This window comes from Gouania willdenowi, chromosome 21, assembly GCF_900634775.1.
Source record: "Gouania willdenowi chromosome 21, fGouWil2.1, whole genome shotgun sequence".
Classification (NCBI taxonomy): Eukaryota; Metazoa; Chordata; class Actinopteri; order Blenniiformes; family Gobiesocidae; genus Gouania; species Gouania willdenowi.
In genome coordinates, this window is record NC_041064.1 from 7415725 (window position 1) to 7438124 (window position 22400).

The 22400-nt window shown below is 35.9% G+C and overlaps 1 protein-coding gene and 1 long non-coding RNA gene across 2 annotated transcripts in view; one reads left to right on the forward strand and one right to left on the reverse strand.

The window, feature by feature from the left end:
• Nucleotides 1-22400, reverse strand: part of LOC114454704 (ephrin type-A receptor 6-like) — a 242239-nt gene that overhangs the window by 176554 nt on the left and 43285 nt on the right. The window contains exon 3 of the mRNA XM_028435348.1: nucleotides 12198-12861. Within this exon, the coding sequence (XP_028291149.1) occupies nucleotides 12198-12861 (664 nt within the window). The remainder of the gene's footprint in view (nucleotides 1-12197; nucleotides 12862-22400) is intronic.
• On the forward strand, nucleotides 7134-8194 carry LOC114454705 (uncharacterized). The gene is made up of 3 exons (XR_003672609.1): nucleotides 7134-7192; nucleotides 7273-7335; nucleotides 7705-8194. It is a non-coding gene; the product is annotated as an uncharacterized LOC114454705 (long non-coding RNA).

Here is a 22400-nt window from a genome sequence, read left to right on the forward strand (position 1 = left end):
ACGCAATCCAAATGAAACATGCTTTCTATCCAAGAATGTTCACAGTTACAGATTAAAGAGTGACGTTTGAAGATATTCCAACAGTTATTAAAAGATTTGCTTGCAAGAATTAACATATTTTTTCAGTAATATCTAGTTATTTTGGTAGAAAACATAAAAACACTAAAGAATCAGATGAACGTATGAAAAGCCTTGTGCTTCCCACTGGTATTAAGCTTGTTTTGCTATTACAAAAAAAACCAACAATACAGAAATTTAACAATACATTAAAAGCAGAGATGTAACGATTAATCGTAAGGCAGTTAAAAATCAATTCATAGGCATCACGGTTGATATTGATTTTCTGTAAATTGAATCGCAGTACTTTTTTAATATATATATATATATATATATATATATATATATATATATTATAAATTTATCCTTCTCTTGTCCAAATGCTGAGGCGGCGGCCAGAATCTGCTACTACTATCTTTCTGGCCGCCTTCTACTCTTAAATATGTTCATAAATGATTCCTTGCCCCTTTAGCACCGAATGAATATCTGTAATATTACGTGAATATCTGTAAAAGTCACGTTTTTCTATTAGCTCTGTCTGCTAGCATAGTATCTCTTCTTCACTGCACAAAATATCTGCATGGCAACCGACCACTGGGTTACCAGCGCCCTCTGCTGGTTAAAAAAAATATCTGCCGTAAATACAGGGCAATGACTGTTTTTTTTTTTTTTTTAAAGTCCAATTGTTTAGGAACAAAATACATTTTCAGTTGCACTTTTAAAAAGAAAAAGAACAATTATGCAGTTTTGCATTGTTTACTATAAAACCATAATTTAAATTAACAGGCTTCTTCTTCATTTGTATTATTCCTTTATTTATTTCATTCAAGATTTATTTTTAGGTAAATTGCATTGTTTTGAATAGTTTATCAAGGGATTCTTTTGACAATGAAAAATAAAAGGAAAATAGTACAGTATTTTCTAGTTTTCTTTCCCCCAAAAAATAGAGGGATATTTTTCAATCATTTGTCTACAGTCCCATTTTGTAAAATAAATTGTGAAAGAATCGTATCGTGAACCCAGTATCGGGAGTTGAGTGAATCGTTATATCCCTAATTAAAAGTAATGTTAGTTTGTTTTTGTTTTTTTGCATACTCCTCGGATAGCATGTGTATATACAAATTTGGTAACCTGGTCCAGCAAAGTAATATTTACAGGAAATCAATCAATCAATCAAAACTTTATTCATATAGAGCTTTTCATACATAGGAAAATGGAGCATAAAGTAAGGATAATGTTTTGCATGGTAGCTGTACTTAAGTTTTTCAATGAACCTTTTTAATGAGCAAATAAACCATTTATATTATGAAACTAATATTTTTCAAACGTCCCAATAATGAAAGTTACGTAGATAAATATTTCTCACAAACTACGTCAATCCTTTTTGCTAATAAAGTAACAGACATGGAGGCAGATAAATATATACTAATATAGGGCCATCATAAAGGCATCAAAAGGATTTCACATTCATTTATTTGTATTTCAACATTTTCACCTGCGTCAATTTGTCTGTAGCAGTATTATGCCAAAAAGTAGATTTTGACACAATTCTAGCCAAAGACCGACATTACGCCATGGAAGATTACATGAAATTTTGCAGGTCATCTGGATCAATATACTGATTCTGGATCAGTTTGAAAAATAAAATTAAAATCCCAATGTCTCATCATTGGCAAAATTTCAAAAACGTATATCTGAGTTTGTAATTGACCAACCTTTATGAAATTTCACTCAGCTATGTCAGGTTGGTTTCTTAATTATTTCACCAAGTTTCATCCGAATCAGATGCGGAATGCAGATTTCATTATCATTTTTCAAAAAAAAAAAATGGGGGTTTCAATACATTTGATATATGTGATATAACACTCGTTATCATAAGCGATGCTAACGAAAAGCTAACAAGAGGAATGTTAATTTTTATTAGCTTATTTATTTCAGGCTCAGTAAATGTGATGTAATTGAACATGAGTAATTGAGAATGTAATTGTCATTGGAGAAAATGCTAATCACTGTAATCGTAATTGAATTGTTATTTAACATGGGTAATTAAAAACGTAATTGTAACTGAAAAATGTAATCGACCCCAACCCTGGTGTATATATTACCAGGAAATATATATTTACTTTGATAATAGTCCAGTAGTAACTCAATGCTATTCATTTTTTTGTTTTTAAATCAATGAATGTGTCTTTACTTCTATTCTAAGAAAAGTTCTGTAAAATACACTTTAATTGCACTGAGGACCCTGACATCTGAATTTAAAATGTTTATTTGGTTGGACATCTGTGGCGCCAACAGACCAAAAAGTGTGTAAACGGTTGAGAGAAAAAAAAAAGTATAGTTTGTAAAATTTGAACATATGGAGAAAAATGCTCCATTTCTTTTTGTATCAGTAACTATAATAACTTTGAGCATAAATGAACCTCAAGGCTTTAAATAGCACTACAACAAATGTGTTGCCCTTAAAAAAGAAGGTTTTTAACAACATATGCTTGACTTTTAACTTGATATCAAAGCAAATAATGAGTCGTCACGGATACCGTTTGTAAACTTCTTTATTAGTCGTTGCTTGCTTTTTTTTGTGAGTGTGCATTTGTCATACACCTTGTTACAGAATATAGTATTGTTTTTTTAATTATCATTTAGAGGCTTCTCACCAGGAATTTTTCACAGCGTAGGGCGATCGCGATGTGCACAAGCGAGCGTGGCCCGTGCAAGCGTTATGGGGGGGGGGCTCTGTAGGCATCCCCCAGAACATTTTCAAATTTAGAACTCTCTGACGGCCACATTTGGTGAAGTAAAGCTAAAGTTTAGTTTTTTAAATCTTTGTTACAGCCTTACTTTAATAGGTCATCCAAACAAAAAAAAACAAACACTGTAGAGACAAGAAATAACATTTTATTCAAAAGACTGATTCGAAGACACAAGATATTATTGGGGACTCGCAGGAATATTGTTTCTGGGTTATGCAGATTAAAAAAAGAGTTAAAAATGCGTGGAAGTCTCTTTGGTGTCCAAGTGTGCAACAATTATTACGACGGTGTCGATTAAAAAAAAGGGAAAAACAACAGAAAAGCCTCCCTACACTGGTTAAAACACATTGACTCCGTAGGGGATCAAAATGACACTATACACTCAACAGCGCTAGTGAGGACCCTGATTTATGTGTGCATCAGATAATACATTATGCCAACATAATCAATACTCCTAACACTGAGTGTTAGATGGTCATTGGAAGCTTAAAGCCAACAAACTCCAACCATAAAGAATGAGTTTGGAGATGTTCACAGTGATGCCTGAGGTTTGTTTAGCTTCCTACAAACACAACATCCTTTGAATGCCCTGTTTCTCTCTCTCTCTCTCTCCTCGCTCTGTCCAACACTCCCAATTATGCCTGAAGGGCCAGGCTTGTTAAACTAAAACTATCCTTTTCCAAAATGTCACAGTCTCTCCCTGCCGCGTTGGCCGTCTGTGCGCGGCTTTGTTGCTGATGCCAGTCCCAGCCCCCCCCCCCGGTGTGTGGCTTCATGTTTGTTTGTTTGTTTGTTGGACTGTGTTTAGTGATACCACAATGTTTTTTTTTTTCTGTAATACACTGCTCCAAATGCAGAAAATACAGTCCCACTTTGTGCATGTCTGCTGTCTATTGGTGTCGAGGATTGTACGGGTGGGTGTATTTATTTTACCGCGTGTGCGCTTCGTGTGGCTCATTATTCTTGGTTTTTTGTGTGTTGTTTTTTTTTTTTTCCATCCAACAAACGCCCCCGTGTGTGTTTGTTGGTGACATCTTATTTGTTGCAGAGACAGGTTGAAGGATATCCACTTTAATTGTCGTCTGTCCGCCCTCGTGCTGTAATTGAAAATGTCGAATCAGTGGAAATTTTGGTTGAGATGCTTATACCTGGATGTCGCTCACCATTAACACCACCGTTCTATTTTACGCACCCAATTAAGGATGTGATGTCAAGCCCAGACAGTCCATGTCTTTTTAAACCAATACAACAATATAAAAGAAAAATAATCATATTTTTCATGCCATAGCATCTGTATCCAGCTTTACATCTTTAGAACATACATAAATACTTGCTTTGAGCGAAGCAGCTACAGATATAATGGGAGACAGATTGTTTACCAAAACAGAAATGATGCAAAGTTACAAACAAACAAACAAAATCACCGAAATAAACTAAAAAATAAAAGTTAACTCAATTGGATTACATAATTTATAGTACTGTAGAAACCCTTAAAGAGTAACAACACCCCAAAACATTTCTTTTTTTTCTGCTAATGTATTTCGATGTGAAGTAAAAGTGTTGATTGATTTTTGTCAATTTGGTGTATTTTGTTGTAAACATGTAAGAGTGACTGCCCTCTATGGGTTGAAACGTGGCTTTAAAGATTTATTTAGCCATGAGAATGGTTGTTTTGGACATTTTGGTGGCTTCTTACATCACAAACCACCACTGTTGGCCCCGCCCCTTCTATAAAAACTAGCACCTGTCAACTGTAATCTGTGGCGAGTAATTCGGATTGAGATAATTGTAAATAGGGAGGTATTTTGGGTATTCAGTAGCTCGTGAGCATAGTAGGTATTGTTTTTTTTTTTAGATTTTATAGTATAGACTGGGCGTGTCTCAATTCCTCCAGGAGCCCCGCCCACAATCAAGGCTTTTTTTCAATTTCCTGCCAAATGTGCGTCAGCCCAAACCTGGGGTCTAGTTACTCTTTAAAGACCTAGAGAGGTTTTCACAATGGAAGTTCAAAATACATTAACACTTTTTACATTATTACACATTTTATAGTCCTTATTTGATTTAAATTGCTCAATTTGTTAAATTATTATTTGTTCAGTTTTTACACCATTACAACTGGTTGTGTTGCACTCCTTTCTCCTAGACCTATGGGGACGTAACATTTGTTTTGAAAATGGCGGATTCTAATTAAGATTCATTTCAGCATTTGTTTTTATAAATACATGGACTGACTGATTTTTTTCAAATATTTCTAAAGGTTAATTTAGTATTTGATGTATTCCCAGTAGGTGAGAAATACTGAGTAAAAAAAAGTATCTTTCATTGTTTATTAATATGGTAAACACTTAATTTAATCAGGTAAGGGTATAAAGTGAAAGTTAAATTAGCCACTTTGTTGCCCTATTTATAACTTCACAACTATAAACAATTAATAATAGTGTCTCTATTGTAATGTATATGCTGTATATTGCTAATAAACACAATAAAAATATCAACATAAGGGTCAGGAAACTTTTTTTTGCTATTTATTAAACCAATTAATCAGTTTTACAGTATATAAACATTGTCAAATTATTGAATCTAATCCTTGTTGTGTAAAAGTATATGTGAATAATGTGTATGTACAGTATTAATCTTTCAGCATTTTGTTTTTACATTAGGCTCTTGAATTATCTGCCATCGTAGAAAACTGAAAAATATACATACGACAAAAACCTTCAGATGTTGGGAGAATATCACACATTTTCAGATAAAACAGGTGGTTGAATGTGTAGCAAGTGTTAGGATGAGAAAAACAGACGGACATGTCACATCTCGTGCATAATCTTGCACTACGAATACTCGAGGGATTTGGCTTGATCTAAGTGTGAGGGTCTGTTTTGCACTTCTGAAACATAAAAAAAAAAAAAAAAAAAAAAAAAAAAAAATCGGAATAAAATTATTAGAAGATCAACTTTAATTAAATTGCAGTTTAGTGTAGCAGTAATTATACTAGAATAGGGAACGAAATGGAAAATCAGAGGCCCAATGAATTTTTATCCTTTGCATTTACCGGTAGAAAGTATAGATACTTGAATAAAAAATGACTCTGGTAAAAGTAAAAGTTTTGAAGTTGCTCCCTTATTTGAGTAAAAGTAAAAAAGTACATGCTACTAAATGTACTTAAGAAAAAAAAAAAAAAGTAAAACAAACGTTCCTGCAATAAAACAAATAAAAAAATTAACCAGGGTTTTTAAACCAGAAAATTCCAGCAAAATTTGCATCTTTTTACGTTGTGGCGTCATCTTCGAAGGTCTTAAAAGTAACCAGCTTATTTTTAAAATGTAAGGAGTAGAAAGTACAGATATTTGTTTAAAAAAAAAAAAAATATTTACGTAAAGTACAGATACCAGAAAAAAATAAGTATTTGTACTTTGTTACTTTGTCACCTCTGGCATTTACTCATGCGTTTAAGGAAAGCACTAAAGGAAAACTGTAAATACTAAACTTCAACTATTGGTGACAAACGTCAATGCTAAACAATGACATTTCTCTTCAGTCACAGTTCACTCTAACGTATCATATGTGGAGCCAAGTGAAACAGTCAAATCATTTAAAAGACCATCTGGCTGGAGACTGGGAATTGAAAACGTGCTTTAGCCATGCTAGCTGTGCCTCCACCGCTAGCATCACTGCCCAAGGTGCTCCTGTATGGAGGCTTTTAATAACCGAGCCTGTTTGAATTCTGGAACATTGAGCAGGAGCAGGATTCTGGGGCTGACATTGCAGTAAAATGCCATCACGCTGCCTGAAGGCCTAAACTTAACCCATGTGTAAAATCTACCTCTGAGAGAGGGAGGGATGGAGGAGGAAGCAAAGAATCATTACTCAGTCTAAATATGGATGTTTAAGGTTTTATATCCGATTCGTAAGAGGCAAACAAACTGAATTCCGTAGCCTTTTCATTGCTAAATCTAATCTGGTACAACTAGGGCAGGGGTCTGCAAACTTTACTCTACAAGGAGCCATTTTGTCTCATCATACCTGGATTAAAGTCCTCCTGGAGCTGAAAAAATACCTTCTCAATGAAGACAATACAGCATTAAATTCTATACAGTTAAAATTATATAGAATAATGTTTAATTTAATTTATTTTGATTTGATTTATATTGATCATGTAAAAGGCAACTTATAAACATGTAACCCAGGTTAAAATCTATATATAAAATATATACTAGTTCTGCCCCTTTAAATTACCCGTGCGTGGTGCGTGCCCTTCGACCTCACGTAGGCGAGTCACGTGACCGTGCTTAGCCAACTGCATGGACGCATTAGCGTTTAACCTGGCTGTGGCGTCTTCCGCATTCCGAGGTGTGGGGAAGCCGATCGACAGCAGCAGACAGGTTCGTGTTTTTAAAAACTATTCACTCGTGTGCTCGATCTATGCATTTTAAGTTAAGCCGCCTGTCACTATAACTTTTAGAACAACCTACTGTGCTGCGGGGAATCCGTCGCCGCCATCGTGTTGCGTCGCGTTGAGGAACTGGTGAGTAAGAATGAATGAATGAATGAATGGGCTACATGCTAAGCTAGCGGCGCCGAACACTAGCATTAGCATTGGCTGGTCAAATAAAATGGTTGATGCATCTTTTAATGTTGTAAAGATTGTTATTGTGGTGTGAACAAATGGTCCTCTCAGACTAACTGTGTTTACATGCATATTTAATATTTATATATTAACTTTGTGCAGCTAATGCACAAAGTTTAATGCAGATATTATTATTGCGCTTTTGACTGTTTTTTAATCTCTTGTTTATTTTGTAGTGTATACATTTAATTGAATACATTATTATTTTGTTTACACATGGATCTGGACATAGCCCTATTGTTTATTGGTCCTGTTATGATATTACAGGCCAGGTTCTCTCTGTCTTGGAGACGAATTGATGGTGAGCTGAACTAAGGCTGGGAGCCTACCTTCGAAGCAGCATACACTGAACAGCCATCCTGCTGGTCTGGTAGGAAGTTTGTCCACAGCCTGTCCCCACACACTTCTCAATCGACCGACGCTTCATGCTCACATACACATTCCCCTGTCCCCATCAATAACCTATGGACTTGCCACTATGAACTCTTCTAAAACCCTCGTGGGTTGTTGCGTTGGACGTTGAAGGAACCAAATCAAATGGATTATTCTTTTATGTTCTTGGTGTGTGTGTGATAGTTGCTGTGTGTTCTGTGATCATCCTGCTCGATACGAATCATACAGTACACGTGACTATTGGTTACCGGTTGAACTGCAGTTTGTAAATATTGTTGGGTCTTTTCTATTTTTTTCACATTACTGTTCTGTAAATACTTTATGTAAACTATTAATTAATATATGGTACCTGCACCAAAGTTAACCTCTTGTTTCCGTGTTGTCACTGACCACCAGCTCCTGTAATTGGATTTAGTCTTCTGTGATCAACTAGCCTATGCATTTTTCAGCCTCAAAGTATTAGTATTAGCCCAACCTTAATACTAGCAGCGAGTTTTCAAATCCCGCTACAAACAGTTTAAAATAAAATCAAACAAATTGACATCAAGAAATAAAACAGTATCTTCCATCTTCAAATTCTTATGCATCTCAGTTTACATGAACACAATGTTATATAAAGAAGATTTTTTTTGCTAATTTTACTCATTTCTTGCCACACATAAAGCATGCATATTTAACCAGTACATTGGTGGTTAAATGAATCTGTTCCCACACAATTAAAATCTCTATTTTCTTCCAGAATAGTGTTTTTGTTGGTTTAATTGTCTTACCAGGGATTTAAAACTTAAGGTTAGCCACAGGTGAAGGAATGTTGATGGTCTGTAGATGCTGCAGGAGGTGAAGTAGGAAGGTGCTGAGTCATTGCACAACGTGATTTATTTTAGGTTAACAAAATCTTATATCTTGATTTTATTTATCATTAATAGCCTCTATAAAAAATAACTTTATTTCAATAGGGTTTTTTTTTTTAAAGCTATCGGGAGCCATTACAAAAAAGTCAAAGAGCCACATGAGGCTCCAGAGCCGCAGGTTGCAGACCCCTGAACTAGGGTGACCAGCTTTTTAAAACTCAAAACCGGAACACTGATTTAATTAAAGATGATGACAGATTTTCAAAAGAAACTATTTGCATATGATTTTGTTTGAAATGAAAAAAAGTCACACATATTACATGTATTTTTTCTTCTTCAGTGAAAAAAAAAGCAACATTCTAAGATAACATGAAATTGTTTTAAATAATCAAAAAAAACTTTTGTCATGTTGAAGGAGAAAGCATGAGAAGAAGCCAACGAGTAATATTGTCAATGTCGTCGACCAATCAGCATCGAGTTGCAAATGCGTGGAAGACTTTTGAGCTATTAAATGGTTTATATTGCAAGTGTTACTATAGCAACTGCTGTGATTGACAGCTCACAGTCCACAAAGATCAGGTTTTTTTCTGTCTGCGGCAACAGACCACACGTCCATTTCTTAATAAATGGGACAAACTGTAATGAGCTTGTGAAAAACTGGGACAAATCAATGGTTTGGGGGAAATTGACCGGGATATGGGACGTAACTCTGAAAACCGGGACTGTCCCAGGTAAAATGGGATGTCTGGTCACCCTAATTTTACACAGAACATACGGCACAAAGAGTCTTAGCTTAAAGTCGCTAAACACCAACTTTTGCTTCTTAGCCTTGCAGGTAATAAACATAACTTCATCTACTGTTAACTTCATCCAATCTAATAATAATAGTAACATTTGTAGAAAGTGTAAACACTCAGAAATGCTCGAGTTTTCGCTTTCCTCCCTAGCCAACAGCTAACTTTGCAGATCAGCTTTTCTCAAATGGGGTACGTGTACCCCAGGTGTACACATTGGCACTACAGGGGGTAGTTGAGAGAGAGAGAGAGAGAGAGAAGAAAATTAACAAATGAAAAAATTTCAAATATAGGGTTTTAATTTCAAGTTTTGTTTTTTTAGAATAATAAAATGAACTGACAAACAACACGAAAACAAAATGACACCAAAAACACACATAATGATGATAGAAATGATGTTGATTAGAACATGAACTAAAAATACAAGAGTCAGTCTTGGTCCCACATCATGCAGGAGATAACCGTAAAAGATAAAAACTACAGAAATAAATCTATTCAGGAGGCACTAAATACTGTTTCATTCCATTTATTTACAAAATGAGATTCTTTAAAATGTGTTTTATCACTCAGTTATTTCATCATTGTGCTCTGTAAATGATAATTCACAGAATTCTGAGCAAAATGTAGGCGTCAGACATAAGGGGGGGTGCATTTAAAAGTAAGAGAAAAGGGGTACTTGAGCCAAAAAAGTTTGAGAACCACTGTATCTAGATCACACAGGAAGTAGTGCCCCATTTCTAGTGTCGTCAAAAACTAATGCAAGCGTTCCTCTAATCACAGCTGCAGTTTTTCCCCCTGGCTTGTTGATTAAAATGCAGCTGCAAGTACAGCTGGGATGCTTTTGCAGGCCTGTATCAGAAGATGAATCCTAATCAACCCAACAAGGGCATCTGGTTTGGAATGGTGGGAGAAAACCAGTAAACTGTTTTAAAAGCATTTTCAAAAGTGTACTGCGCAAAACTACAGTATGTAGTATGTTACTTTAAGAAAAGGTTCAGAAAAACTCATTTTCAGAAGATCCACACGTCTGGAAACGGCAGTAGAGACATTTACAATCAACTGGGTGTCCAAAACACTGAATATACTCACTTTCACATATTAGTCCTATTGTATGTGTATATATATATATAGTATTATGTGGAACAAATATTCATACAAATACATTTCAAAATTGCAAAATTACAAGTAACAATAATAAAAAGGTTGCATATCGTTGGTATCAAACGATATGCAACCTTTTTATTATTTAGACGTGTGGATCTTCTGAAAATGAGTTTTTCTGAACCTTTTCTTAAAGTAACATTCCAAGGGAGTGTTTTTTTACTGGTGATAACCTAAGGCTCATATCAGAGGACTGAGGATCAAACTGGTTTCAAGCCATCTGAGGTAATCTGTCACACTGAGGTAGCCCTGACAACACCGGGTGGTCGACTTCTGAGAACAAATCACACACACACACACACACACACACGCACACACACGCGCAAAACATTACATTGACAGCCTCTAAATTCTCTGCAGGCTACGGTAACCTTGACCTGAACCATGAAACCATGTAAAACATGCCGTTCTCTTGAAAACTTAACCATTACTGTTACCACCAGGAGGATAAACTGCCATAATGGGCTTGAAAAGGCAGATTTATTTCCCCAAACTCACTTCTGTCACACAGAGATGTTAACATTCACCTTTTTAATTACACAAAGACGTTAAACATCAACGAACAGTATTTATCCCTAAAGAGAATCATTAACAAATGGCAAAAAGGTAAAAAACTAGATGAACAAGCGATTAAATGTGAGGGAATTAAGGACGTTCTTATGCTTTTAAATGATATTAAAGGCTAGAGGTTTATATACCAAGAGTTACATTAATAAAACACGTGCATTAGGGATCACATGGGGAATGATATCAAGTGGGCAGATAAAGGAGGAAAGCTTGAGTGGATACTTTCTTTAGGCAAACTACATGTTAATTACAATCCTGTTTATTTTAGTGAAATGTTTCTTTGGTTACCGTAAAAACTAAGCTGTGGATTACATTAAAAAGTAAGTTTACTTTATTTGCACTCCCATCAATCATTCAACACATCAAGGAGTGTATTTCTTGGCTGTCTCGTATCTTATCAACCTATCAATCTTATCTATCTTAACAAGCAGGATGCTTTACACAACTTACATTTATATTCATCTTATCTTTGTAAAACACCTAAAAAAGACAAGTATGTTCCATTGTTTAGAGCACGTGTCAAACTCAAGGCCGGGGGGCCATATCCGGCCTTTTCAGGGCATCCGATTCAGCCCGCTCGAGAAAGTAAAAACGATAGAAAAAACATGAAACGTTTTTCTAAATTACCATATAATTCAGTTCTAGATATCTCAGCCCCTCCAAATTCAAAAAGTCAAATAAAATCCACAACATTTTTAATCTCAAATTCTTTAAAGAACTCTAAAATTTTCCAAAATCGGCAAATTTTCCTCAAATTATTCCATGAAATTTTCCTAACCTTAAATCTGTGGCCCACTGGAGCTCAAACTGGTCCATATTTGGCCCCTGAACTAAAATGAGTTTGACGCTCCTGGTTTAGAGGCAAGAATCCTGCATATACCTTTAACCCAAGTGTTAATGTGCCATGGTCCAAAAATCCCTACAAGTTGCTGGATCATAAAAGGACATTTTAAATCTCAAGAGATGTTTAGATGCTTAAAAAACCAAGACTCACCCATACACGATCCATCGATCTCCTCATATCCAATGCTGCAGACACACCTCCCCAGAGGAACCAACCAGTCGCCATCAGCTCCACAGAACAGTTTGGGCGTGTCTCTCTCTTCGGCGTGGTCCACACACGCCCCCTTCACCTCCACCAGTGACGAGGAGTCAACACGAGGCACTGTGTCCGGGAACGAGGCCAGGTTCCTCAAGGTGAACGGACATTTTTTGTAGTAAACCCTCACCGACACCAATGCGATGCAGGCACCGATGTCCTGGAAAGCGAGATAAAAGCCCTTCTTGGTTATAGGTCCAACCTCCCGCACCTCTGTGTTCAGCTTCAGAATCCGATCTCCCAGATCCATCTGAGTGAAGCTCTCATCGGCTGCGATGGTGTCGATCTTGGTGTATTGGACCGGCTTGAACTTCACCCCGTGGGTCTCATCCGTCTCGTAGTAAAAAAGGTTGAAGGTCTCCTTGCAGGTACCAGACACCCAGGGGATGGAGTTGCAATCCCGCAGAGTGAAGCGGAGCTCCACGTAGATCTTTTGGGCCGCCTGTCGGGAGATCCAGTTGGAGCGAAGCCAGTTGTTCTGGTTGGGTTCCATCACGTTACAAACTTGGAAAGTATGAATGGGTCGGTTGTGCTCATCCATCTCTGTGATTGCGTCCCACTAAAACATACAAGAGAGAACAGGGTTTAAACAAATAACACCGTTATATTGGATATTTATGTCTAACATTTATATATCAGAAACGTGTACATCATAAGTCATTATTATGATGAGTAAATTAATAAATACTATAAAAGACTAATAATACCAAATGTTTCTCAAATCGGTGTACATGTACCCCTAGGGGTACGCAATGGGACTAAGGGGGTACTTGAGAGAAAGAAAGTGGAAAATTAACAAACAGAAACTTTTAAAATATATTTTATGATGTTTATTTTTAGTCAAAAATGATTTGTCTTGTTTCCACACCAGGCGGGAGATGACCGGAAATAATATAAACTATAGAAGTAAATTAATTACCCTTATTTACAATGAGATTTTTAAAAATGTATCTTATTCTTTCTATGCAGCCGTTTACGGGACTTCATATCCCACAATACAATGCATGAAACTTTTCCCACAATGTCAATAAGAAAGTGTTTACACTACAGCAATTAAGCCATTTCAACTTTTCACATTTTTTGGGGGGCAAATAATCTTATATTTTTTCTTTTATCTGTGAGGACTACACTTTCTGTTTATCTGATAGAAATACAAAAAAAATCTTTTTTATTTCCTTTAGGCCTCGTTAATATTACCAGTCATGCCCCCTCGCTCTTCCATGAGCATCATGGAAAGGCATAAGCAGAGAGAGCGGTCAGCAGGACCCTCAAGAACAGAAGCACAGATGAAACAGGAGACACTGTTTAGTTAGAAGCTAGGGAGGGGTGGGTTGTGAAGAGTTTGCGGAGTGGTTTAAATACAACGCCGTGACTAACTCTAACCTATGGGAACCATGGAACATGATCAGCTGGATGATTAACTGAATTAGGGAATGATGCTGCCTGATTCTAACAGCTACTGACAGATGATGGGGCTGGGCTAGCTTGACTTCCATGGCTGCCTGAACTAATGCAACGCTCATTTTTGTGCTGTACCAACTAAATGCAGGTCTAATGTAAAGCCCTGCTAACATATTTTAGTTTTTTGTGCTCATGGTCCTGTGATCCTATACTTCAGTCTGTAAGTTCGTTCTTAGCCCTAAAGCTAATGTAGCAGGCTATCAGGCGCGAAAGAATGATGTGCTTCCCAATTATCCCTCCGAGTGGATTCAGTGTGCAGAATACTGAAAATATGCCTTTAAATAAAGATGGTGAGACTGGATTAGAATTAAACAAAGCCTCCAGGTTGACCATTTGTTTCAAGGATTTCTGTCAGGTGAATTACGCATTACCATTCGTTTCAGGTGTGTTTGTCCACATCTATATTTGGCGGATGGTTCGCTGTTGGATTGTAGACTCTATAACTACTTCCTGCTGCGAGCCAAACACTATAATCACCACTGTCTCATCACGCAAACAAGTTTGAGATTCATTTGGAGGTCAGGTTAAAACAATCCCACACGCTTCCTGCTCTCACGTCAAGGGGATAGATCCCTCTTTTTTTAATTAATGGATGGAAATAAGCTCATTTATGAGCAAACAGTCCGTCGAGTGGTGATAAAGTTGCTGGTTAATTTACCAAATACTGTTTGCTCGATAAGCCTGTGAATTTAATAAGCTGCTTTTCACTAACCTAAACATTACCTCTTGATGAGAGAAGTAATCAAAGCCTTGTGTGTGTGTGCATATGCTTAATATCCCCTTCAATATCAGGTTCTAATTTAATCATCAGACTACGGAGTTGATTATGTTCCTCTTTTAAGGTGTAATTGTAGTAATACAGCCCACTAATTGATTTTGAACCGCTGTGTTGGGGCTAATCAAACCCATGCCATAAAATGTGATGAGTACCACGGCTAAAATACATCCCTAAGTAGTAAATCTTGGACATTTTATTTTGGTCATTGGTTAAATTGGTTGAATGACAGGGATGTGTGCACATTACGAACCAATCAGAGTTACTGTTGAGCTCATGACCATCTAAATCAGGTGGGCAACTGGCGGCCAGGGAGCCACATAAGGCCCTCATTCTAATTGTGTGTGGCCCCCATGGTAAACACAAAAAAATTGCTTCAAAACAGAGAAAAATACACAAAACGACAGCAAAAAATACACAAAATGACAAAAAAAATATGCAACATTACTCCAAAAACACACATTATGACATCAAAAATACCCAAAATGAGAGAAAAACACAGAAAAATGCACATAACTGCAAAACTACACAAAATGACATGAACAAAAGACAAAAAATGACTGCAAAAAAACACAAAACGACTGCCAAAAATACAAAAAATGACAACAAAATACACAACATTACTCCAAAAATACACATTACTGGCAACAAAAATACCTAAAACGGTAGAAAAATATCCAATACGACAACATAGATACCCAAAAAATAACTCCAAAAACACAATATGACAACAAAAATGGAAAAATGCCTCACAAAACAAATAAGACAACTATGGAAAAACAAAAATGCAAAAAATGGGAGAAAAAAACAACCACAATGTGTGTGTGTATATATATATATATATATTTTTTTTTTAAAAATCAAAAAATGAACAAAGAAACAAAACATGTGCCATAAAAAATGGGAGGAAAATTTACAAAATCATGAGAAAATCTGACAAAACCCTTTGTTCTTTCCTGTATTATTGCTGAGATTTGTCATTATTCTAAATGCTGTCATGAATATTAATAACGCAGCACTCAAGTCACATTTTTTACTTTTTTTTTTTGGTTGAACGTATGGTTTTAACTTCATTTTCCCTGCCTTCTATGCTTTCTTCTTCCTTCCTGGCTTATTTAATTTACATTTACCGATACCTCACAGATGCTTGGCATGCACAGCCAATGTTACTTGCGCCAACATTTAAATGTGCTGATTTAGTCGACCCTTTGGGCATTTTTTTCATCTGATTTGACCATTTAGTCAGCTGTTAAAGTGTGGCAATGATTGTAGACGTGAAGATCAGCACCCTGAGCCCTGGAGGCGTTCTTTCAACAATGTCAAGTGGCTCTGCATGGGAAGGTTACTGATAACATGAATATTATAAAGGAGAATTCTTGGTGCTAGAAGGAATGTGTGTGATGTTTCCATGTAAACCAGTCCTGAAAAAGACTAACTAACACTGAGATACTTGTGGAATAGTTCTTTTAAGTCCAATTCAAATCAATGTGGGCCTGAAGATTTTAACATTTGAACATTTCAGAGTTTACACTTTTCCATTTTGTTTCTGTTTCACCATCTGTCGCTTTACTGGCTATTAAACAGTTTTTATTATCAGCGGGTTATTAGCGTCAACTGCTGTTATGAATTTAACATTTTTTATGCTTCAGATTATTTCCAAAACTGAGATAGTTATGCTATACAACATCTCATTTTGCACAAAATCCCATGCAGCTGAAAGTATAATTCGCTTTTATTTTATACATAGCGCAAATAATGCTTCTGCTGTGACGTGTCACCACTTAAACTAATCACCACTTTTACTAATACACCACCATGTAAACCTTTCTTTGTACCACTGCCTTTTAGGATTTGAATCCATTCACAACACATGAACACCAGTTCAGATGAAGCTCTGCATGCATTTTCAATTTCAATCACAAAACACCATAATTACTATACAAACCGGAACACACATTTGTCCGTTTGTCACATTTTCTCGACCACATGTCAAACTCTACTGTAACTTGGCCTACGGGAGAAAGTTAAAATGAAAGAGAAAACAATTAAATCAGTGGTAGATATCTCAGCCCCTCCGTTTACACCAATTCAATGATACTCGGTTTTCCCATGCTTATATTGTTGAAAAATCCTGCAATTTTCTTCAAAATATTCCATAAAATTTCTCCAAATTTCATAAAAATTGGGTACAAAATAGAGGAAATGTAGGTGAAGATCCTGCAGTCACTTACAAACTTTATATATCATTTATACGTGGAAGGGCAAACTGCAGGACAATAATGTTCAAATTACACATTTTCTTGCCTATTATCTGCAGCCCATCTAATATCAAACAGTTCCGTGTTTGGCCCCTGGACTAAAATGAGTATGACACCCTTGTTCTAGAACCTGTTTTTTGGTGAAAAATAGAGTGTAAATGGGCGATATTGTCTCAAAACTTGCATGTGAGGCCGTGTCATGTTGGGGCCCGATTTTATATAAAAAGAGCGTGAAAGACAAAGAGAAAGAACAGGTTTGATTGCATTCTCAATTTCAGAACCTGAATTCTGTTTTTTCCATGATCTACGTACTGGAAAACGTTGATAAAAAGTCTTTGTTTTCAACTTGTAAAAATAAGAATCACTGTTCTACGACTTCCTCCCTCTGTCCAAAAACAAAAACAAGTCATTTGGTGGAGTCAAACGGCCATAAAAGTCAATGTGTTTGTCCATCTCATTTATTGGCCCAAATCTTACATTAACTAATCATTTTTATCATTTAACTTGTCCTTTATCATGTGAACTTTCCTCATGTCTTGATGAGGCTGATACAAATATAACGTTTAATGTGTTAATGTTTGTCTGATCTAAGGATATACTCTGGACACCTGTCAACAACACACACACACTCCTACCCATCCGCTGCGTGTGTGTCTCACTGTCAGAGGGACTGAGAGATTTGTATTTAATCCTCCCTCTGTGATGGATGAAAAAGGACTTTCTTCAGCTCCAGCTCACACTCGCTCACTCACACACACGACAGTAATGGTTATTAGGGAGATGGATGAAGAATCTGTTCACTGGGGAGATTGGTGTCAGCTCTTTGACGTTATGAGAAAAGAAGGAGAAAAAACAGAAGAAAGTAAAAATCAACGGATATGGGTTTTTTTTTAGGGCCGAAAATGATTTTTAGTGCTCAAGGAAATCAAATTGATACTCATTTGCTATTAAAAAAAAAAAGTTACATTTTGGTGTAAAAATTTAGAATAACACACTTTGGATTAATACAGTGTACTGTTTGTTTTTGTACATCCATCTCTATAAAAGCAAGGAACATCTGCGTGTGTGTGTGTTTGTGGAGCGAATCTGTTGAACAATAAACTGACACAAATATTGGGTAAAGGGTTTGAGCAATTATTTCATTATATATACTGTATATATATTCTAAAGTCTTAAAGTTCACTAAAACAAATAAATAAAATAACTTTAATTTTAATGAAATCACTGTAAAAACTGAACTGTAACATACTGTAGGCGGGACATTGTTACACAACCAACAGTGGTGACTTTAGGAGAGAGACGGATGTTTAAGAGCCATAGGAGCTCGTTTTTAAAATTAAAAAAGCGCAGTGCAAACAAGAAGACAGTTATCAACATCCCCCGCCAGATTGGTTGTTTAACTCACAACCTTTTCCTAAATTTCCTAAATCTTAGAACTTAGATGTATACATAGGAAAATATCACATCACAATAAAAAATTACTAACAATCTTTTACGGTTTGTAAGAAAATATGTCCCCTTTGAAGATACCTCGAACAGAGTAAAGAAAAATGAAACAAAGGCAAAAACTCAGGAAAAAATAAATTTGCACTTCTCATTTTCGAACTCCATCAAGGTATTGAGACCTTGAAGCCACACACCGAATTTGGTTATCCCATCTTCTTTTTGAGAAAAGCTGTCCCCTTTAACGGATGGACGCACGGAGCTCAAACCTATATCCAACTTCCACACTTTGTGGTGGGGGATAATAAACTTACATATTGAATCTAATCAACAAAATTGAGGCAACAATATGCCCACATTGTGTTAGAGTTGTTAACAATCCGTCATATTAAAGTTCAAACTACTCACGTTCTCAACTTGGTCTTGGGCAAAATGTACCAGGTACTTTTGTTAAATGTAACCCACAATTACCAGTATGTAACACTTTCAGGTTTAAAATATGGGTTCACTCTGTCCAGAATTGATGAGCTTTTGCTCATTTTCAATTACATTTGTTCCACTGAGATATTACTTCACCGCCATTTCGGAATATTATCAATTAACGCTTGACATTTGACTTGCACTTGACCTCCACTTTTTTTGTTCAATGATGAGACGCCACCAGGACGCCACTCCTACTCTAACTTATGTTAATCTTCATGATAAAACTGCAGGATGACTGTAAATGAAACTTAAATGAAAAGTGATGCAATAATCCTCTTTTTTTTAGTATATATATACATATACCCAGTTTACAACCAAAACACTGCAAAGCATTGTGGGCACTCTTGATTTTGTAATAAAATTGTTAAACTACAAGAACTTAACATGTACAAGAGAAACAAAATGTCCGATCTCTCCGCCCCAAACATTTACAAACACAAAAACACGACAATGTAGAATATATATTTAATATTAATAATTACTTCATTATGAAAATTATAATAATTACTTCATTAAAACTGACCAAAATTCAGTCATTATGCTTGATAACTAAATAAAGTAGCTCACTATAACAGGCTAGGATACAATTATTACACCCCAAAATTATTTTATTTACAGTGTAGTTGCCTTTTCGTTTTATTTCATGACCCCTAAAGTCTTTTTTTCTGCCAAACAAATACCAGCACAGCTTCCTGTGGTAATAAAGGCAAATCAATGTAGTTTCTCAGAGGTCAGTGCACTCTTCTGCACGTGCACGTTTGATAGCTCACACGCCCAGAGTCGGTCTACAGAGGGCTCATTAAGAACAAATGTAAGTGGAGGAATTCCTTTCTCCACCTGAATGTCGACCGGGAAATCAATACTTTGATTGAAGAATTATGGAAATAGATTACGACGGTGTTCTCGTTGACTCCAAATGAAGTTAGTGAGAGTGTTGTCAATAGCAAATATTGGCAACACTGACACTGTGTGTCACTAAATCTTTTTAACCGACACATTACATAATGAGGGGAACAATATTTCCCATGTGTTAGAGTAAAACAATTTATCATGCCTTCATTCATCAATTATCAGGATTCCTTTCACTTTGTTGCAAAAAAAAAAAAAAATAATCTTTTAAATTTGTACCTTTTGGATGGATTTGTTTATCAAACATTTTTTTTTAATGCTACTGTAGTTTGATGACTAAAGACTAATGTAATGTTTTTATGGAACATGTTATGCAATTTCTACGATTAATTAAAACACAGGTAAAAAACCTTAAAATATTAATCATACTTGTATAAAAAAGAAATGAAAACTTTGTAATAGGAAAATACATGCTTTGTCTCTGCTCATGTAGGATAAATGCAACAAATTATGAAACTATTGTGAAATATGTTCAAAGCTTATGGTAAAATTAAAATAAATAATCTAATTTGAGACTTTGCAACTCATTAATTTAAATTATTCCTAATTTATCGCCTAACAATATTTGACACCATGGATTTTGGTCTATGCCTGAATCAATGAAAAATAAAATGAGCTTATTATTTTCATCACCGAGTGCTGACATCATGTGAAATATGATAAAAAAAATATATATTATGATTGCATGGTTCACAATGCACAAACTAAAATTAAAATAAGCTATATTCATATTTTCCTGGATTTTTTTGTGTATTAAAATAAATTAAAAAAACAGCACATAGTACTGTTGTGTAGATGTGCCTAATACTGGTCTGTCTGCTAATGATCATTAAACACATTTTAGATATTTGAATGTATTAATACAAATTAAATCCAGTAAACTTCAGGCTATACTCAATATTATAACTCTGTTCCTTGGTGTCATGTTTTGTAGCTATCATAACAATCTAATCGCTAGAGCGGATATCTGCTCGTCTGTAAACGGTCGCATTTTCTGGTTCAATAAACAGGAAGAGATTCAAATTCTGATGTAGCTGGTTATGATTTACAGTCCGCATAAACAGGACTGAATCATAATCTAAACGCTAGAGCGGACATGGGCTCGTCTATAAATGGTCGCATTTACAGACCTTGGAGTCGCTGTTAGCTTACTAATAAACAGGAAGAGATTTGTCACCTTTACAATAAGTATTGACTAGGCCAGTGAGAGTGAGGCCCAAGGCCGAGTCAGGCTGACTTGATAATAATGTATTATGTTTTTCTGCAGTCAGTGCCTTCTCCTCGCACTTCTCTCTCTGCTCTGTTTCAGGTGTCGTGAAGCTGGTGATGACAGTTCCTGATCTGTGGTTCACGGCTGAACTAGTCTGAGACACTCTGATGTTCTATCTCTCTATCTTGTTCTGTTGGTCCTTCTGTCCACTAACCCCAACCTGTCGACGCAGATGGCTGCCACCTCTGAACCTGGTTCTGCTGGAGATTTCTTCCTGTTAAAAGGGAGTTGTTTCTTCCCACTGTCACTAAATTCTGACAGTGGATCTTGTTGGGTTTTTTTTTTTTTTCTTATTATGAATTTTATATTTTGATAAGCGCATTGAGATGACTGTTGTAATTTGCGCTACACAAATAAAGTTGAATTGAATTGTATAATTTTACACTCCGACACATTAAACTCAACCTGATTTGGGTAAAAAAAAAAAAAGAAGAGCTGACAGGTCCACTAATGTTCTTAGTCTTAGGATGTTTAATGAAAAGCTGCCAAGTTAAATCTCAGCCACCTTTGCTCCTTTCATGCCTCAAACTGTCTCATTTAATTCAAAAAGCGACAAATGCTGCCAACAGGTGCCGACCTAACAATTGTTGTATTTTGTCAGGGAGACAAAAGCCAAACTGATGCTTGGGCCAATGATGAGCGGGCTTTGAACTCGCATGCATTTCTGCAGAAATGTCAGCTCATATTTGCTGGAGAACATATAGTTATCTTCACCTTTTCCATAAACCGTTACTTCCTGATTAGGACTGCAACTTCCTGTGTGATGAACAGATTTAATGTGATTTTTGTCTCATAGTCTTTATAGCAAATGTATTTGTACAGCGCATTTCATACACAAGGCAATTCAATGTGTTTTACATGATTTAAAAGTGCAAAAGAAACCATTTAACAGTTTAAAAATCAATAACAACATTAAATACTTTAAATCAACAATAATATGATTAAAAATCTTCCACTTACATGAGTCTTACATGAGATTGTGGTATTCAATTAATATCTAAATTGATTTTTCCTGGATTAGGGTTTATTCTAAATTTGGTTACATTGGAAACCTAGTTTAGATAGCTGATATTATGCATCCTGCCTTTAATTTTGCAATGAATATTAGAAGCTTTGAATGAGTTTAGAAAGCATCAGAAAAAGACATCGATCAGTGCTTGGAAAGGTTCTCAGGGACCGGAGTAAATCAGAGTGTTTAATGACACGTAGGAGGCTTTTAGGGAACATCTGTAAATTGTGGCATCTATTAATGCAAGTGTGATGTTTTAGGAACATCTTAAATTTATGAATTCAAGTTAACATTTATGGGACACCTGGAAATTACACCTTCAGACGAGCTACACACCTTGTGTTTCAGCGTGTGTTCTACATCCTCATATATTTATATATTTGTGTGTTTGTGCTTTCTCTCCCCTGTGAGTCTGTGTGACTGAATAATTGGCTGCTTTAAAAAAGGTGTTTCACAGAAGAACTGAAGTGTTCAGGCCTGGGTTGGATCG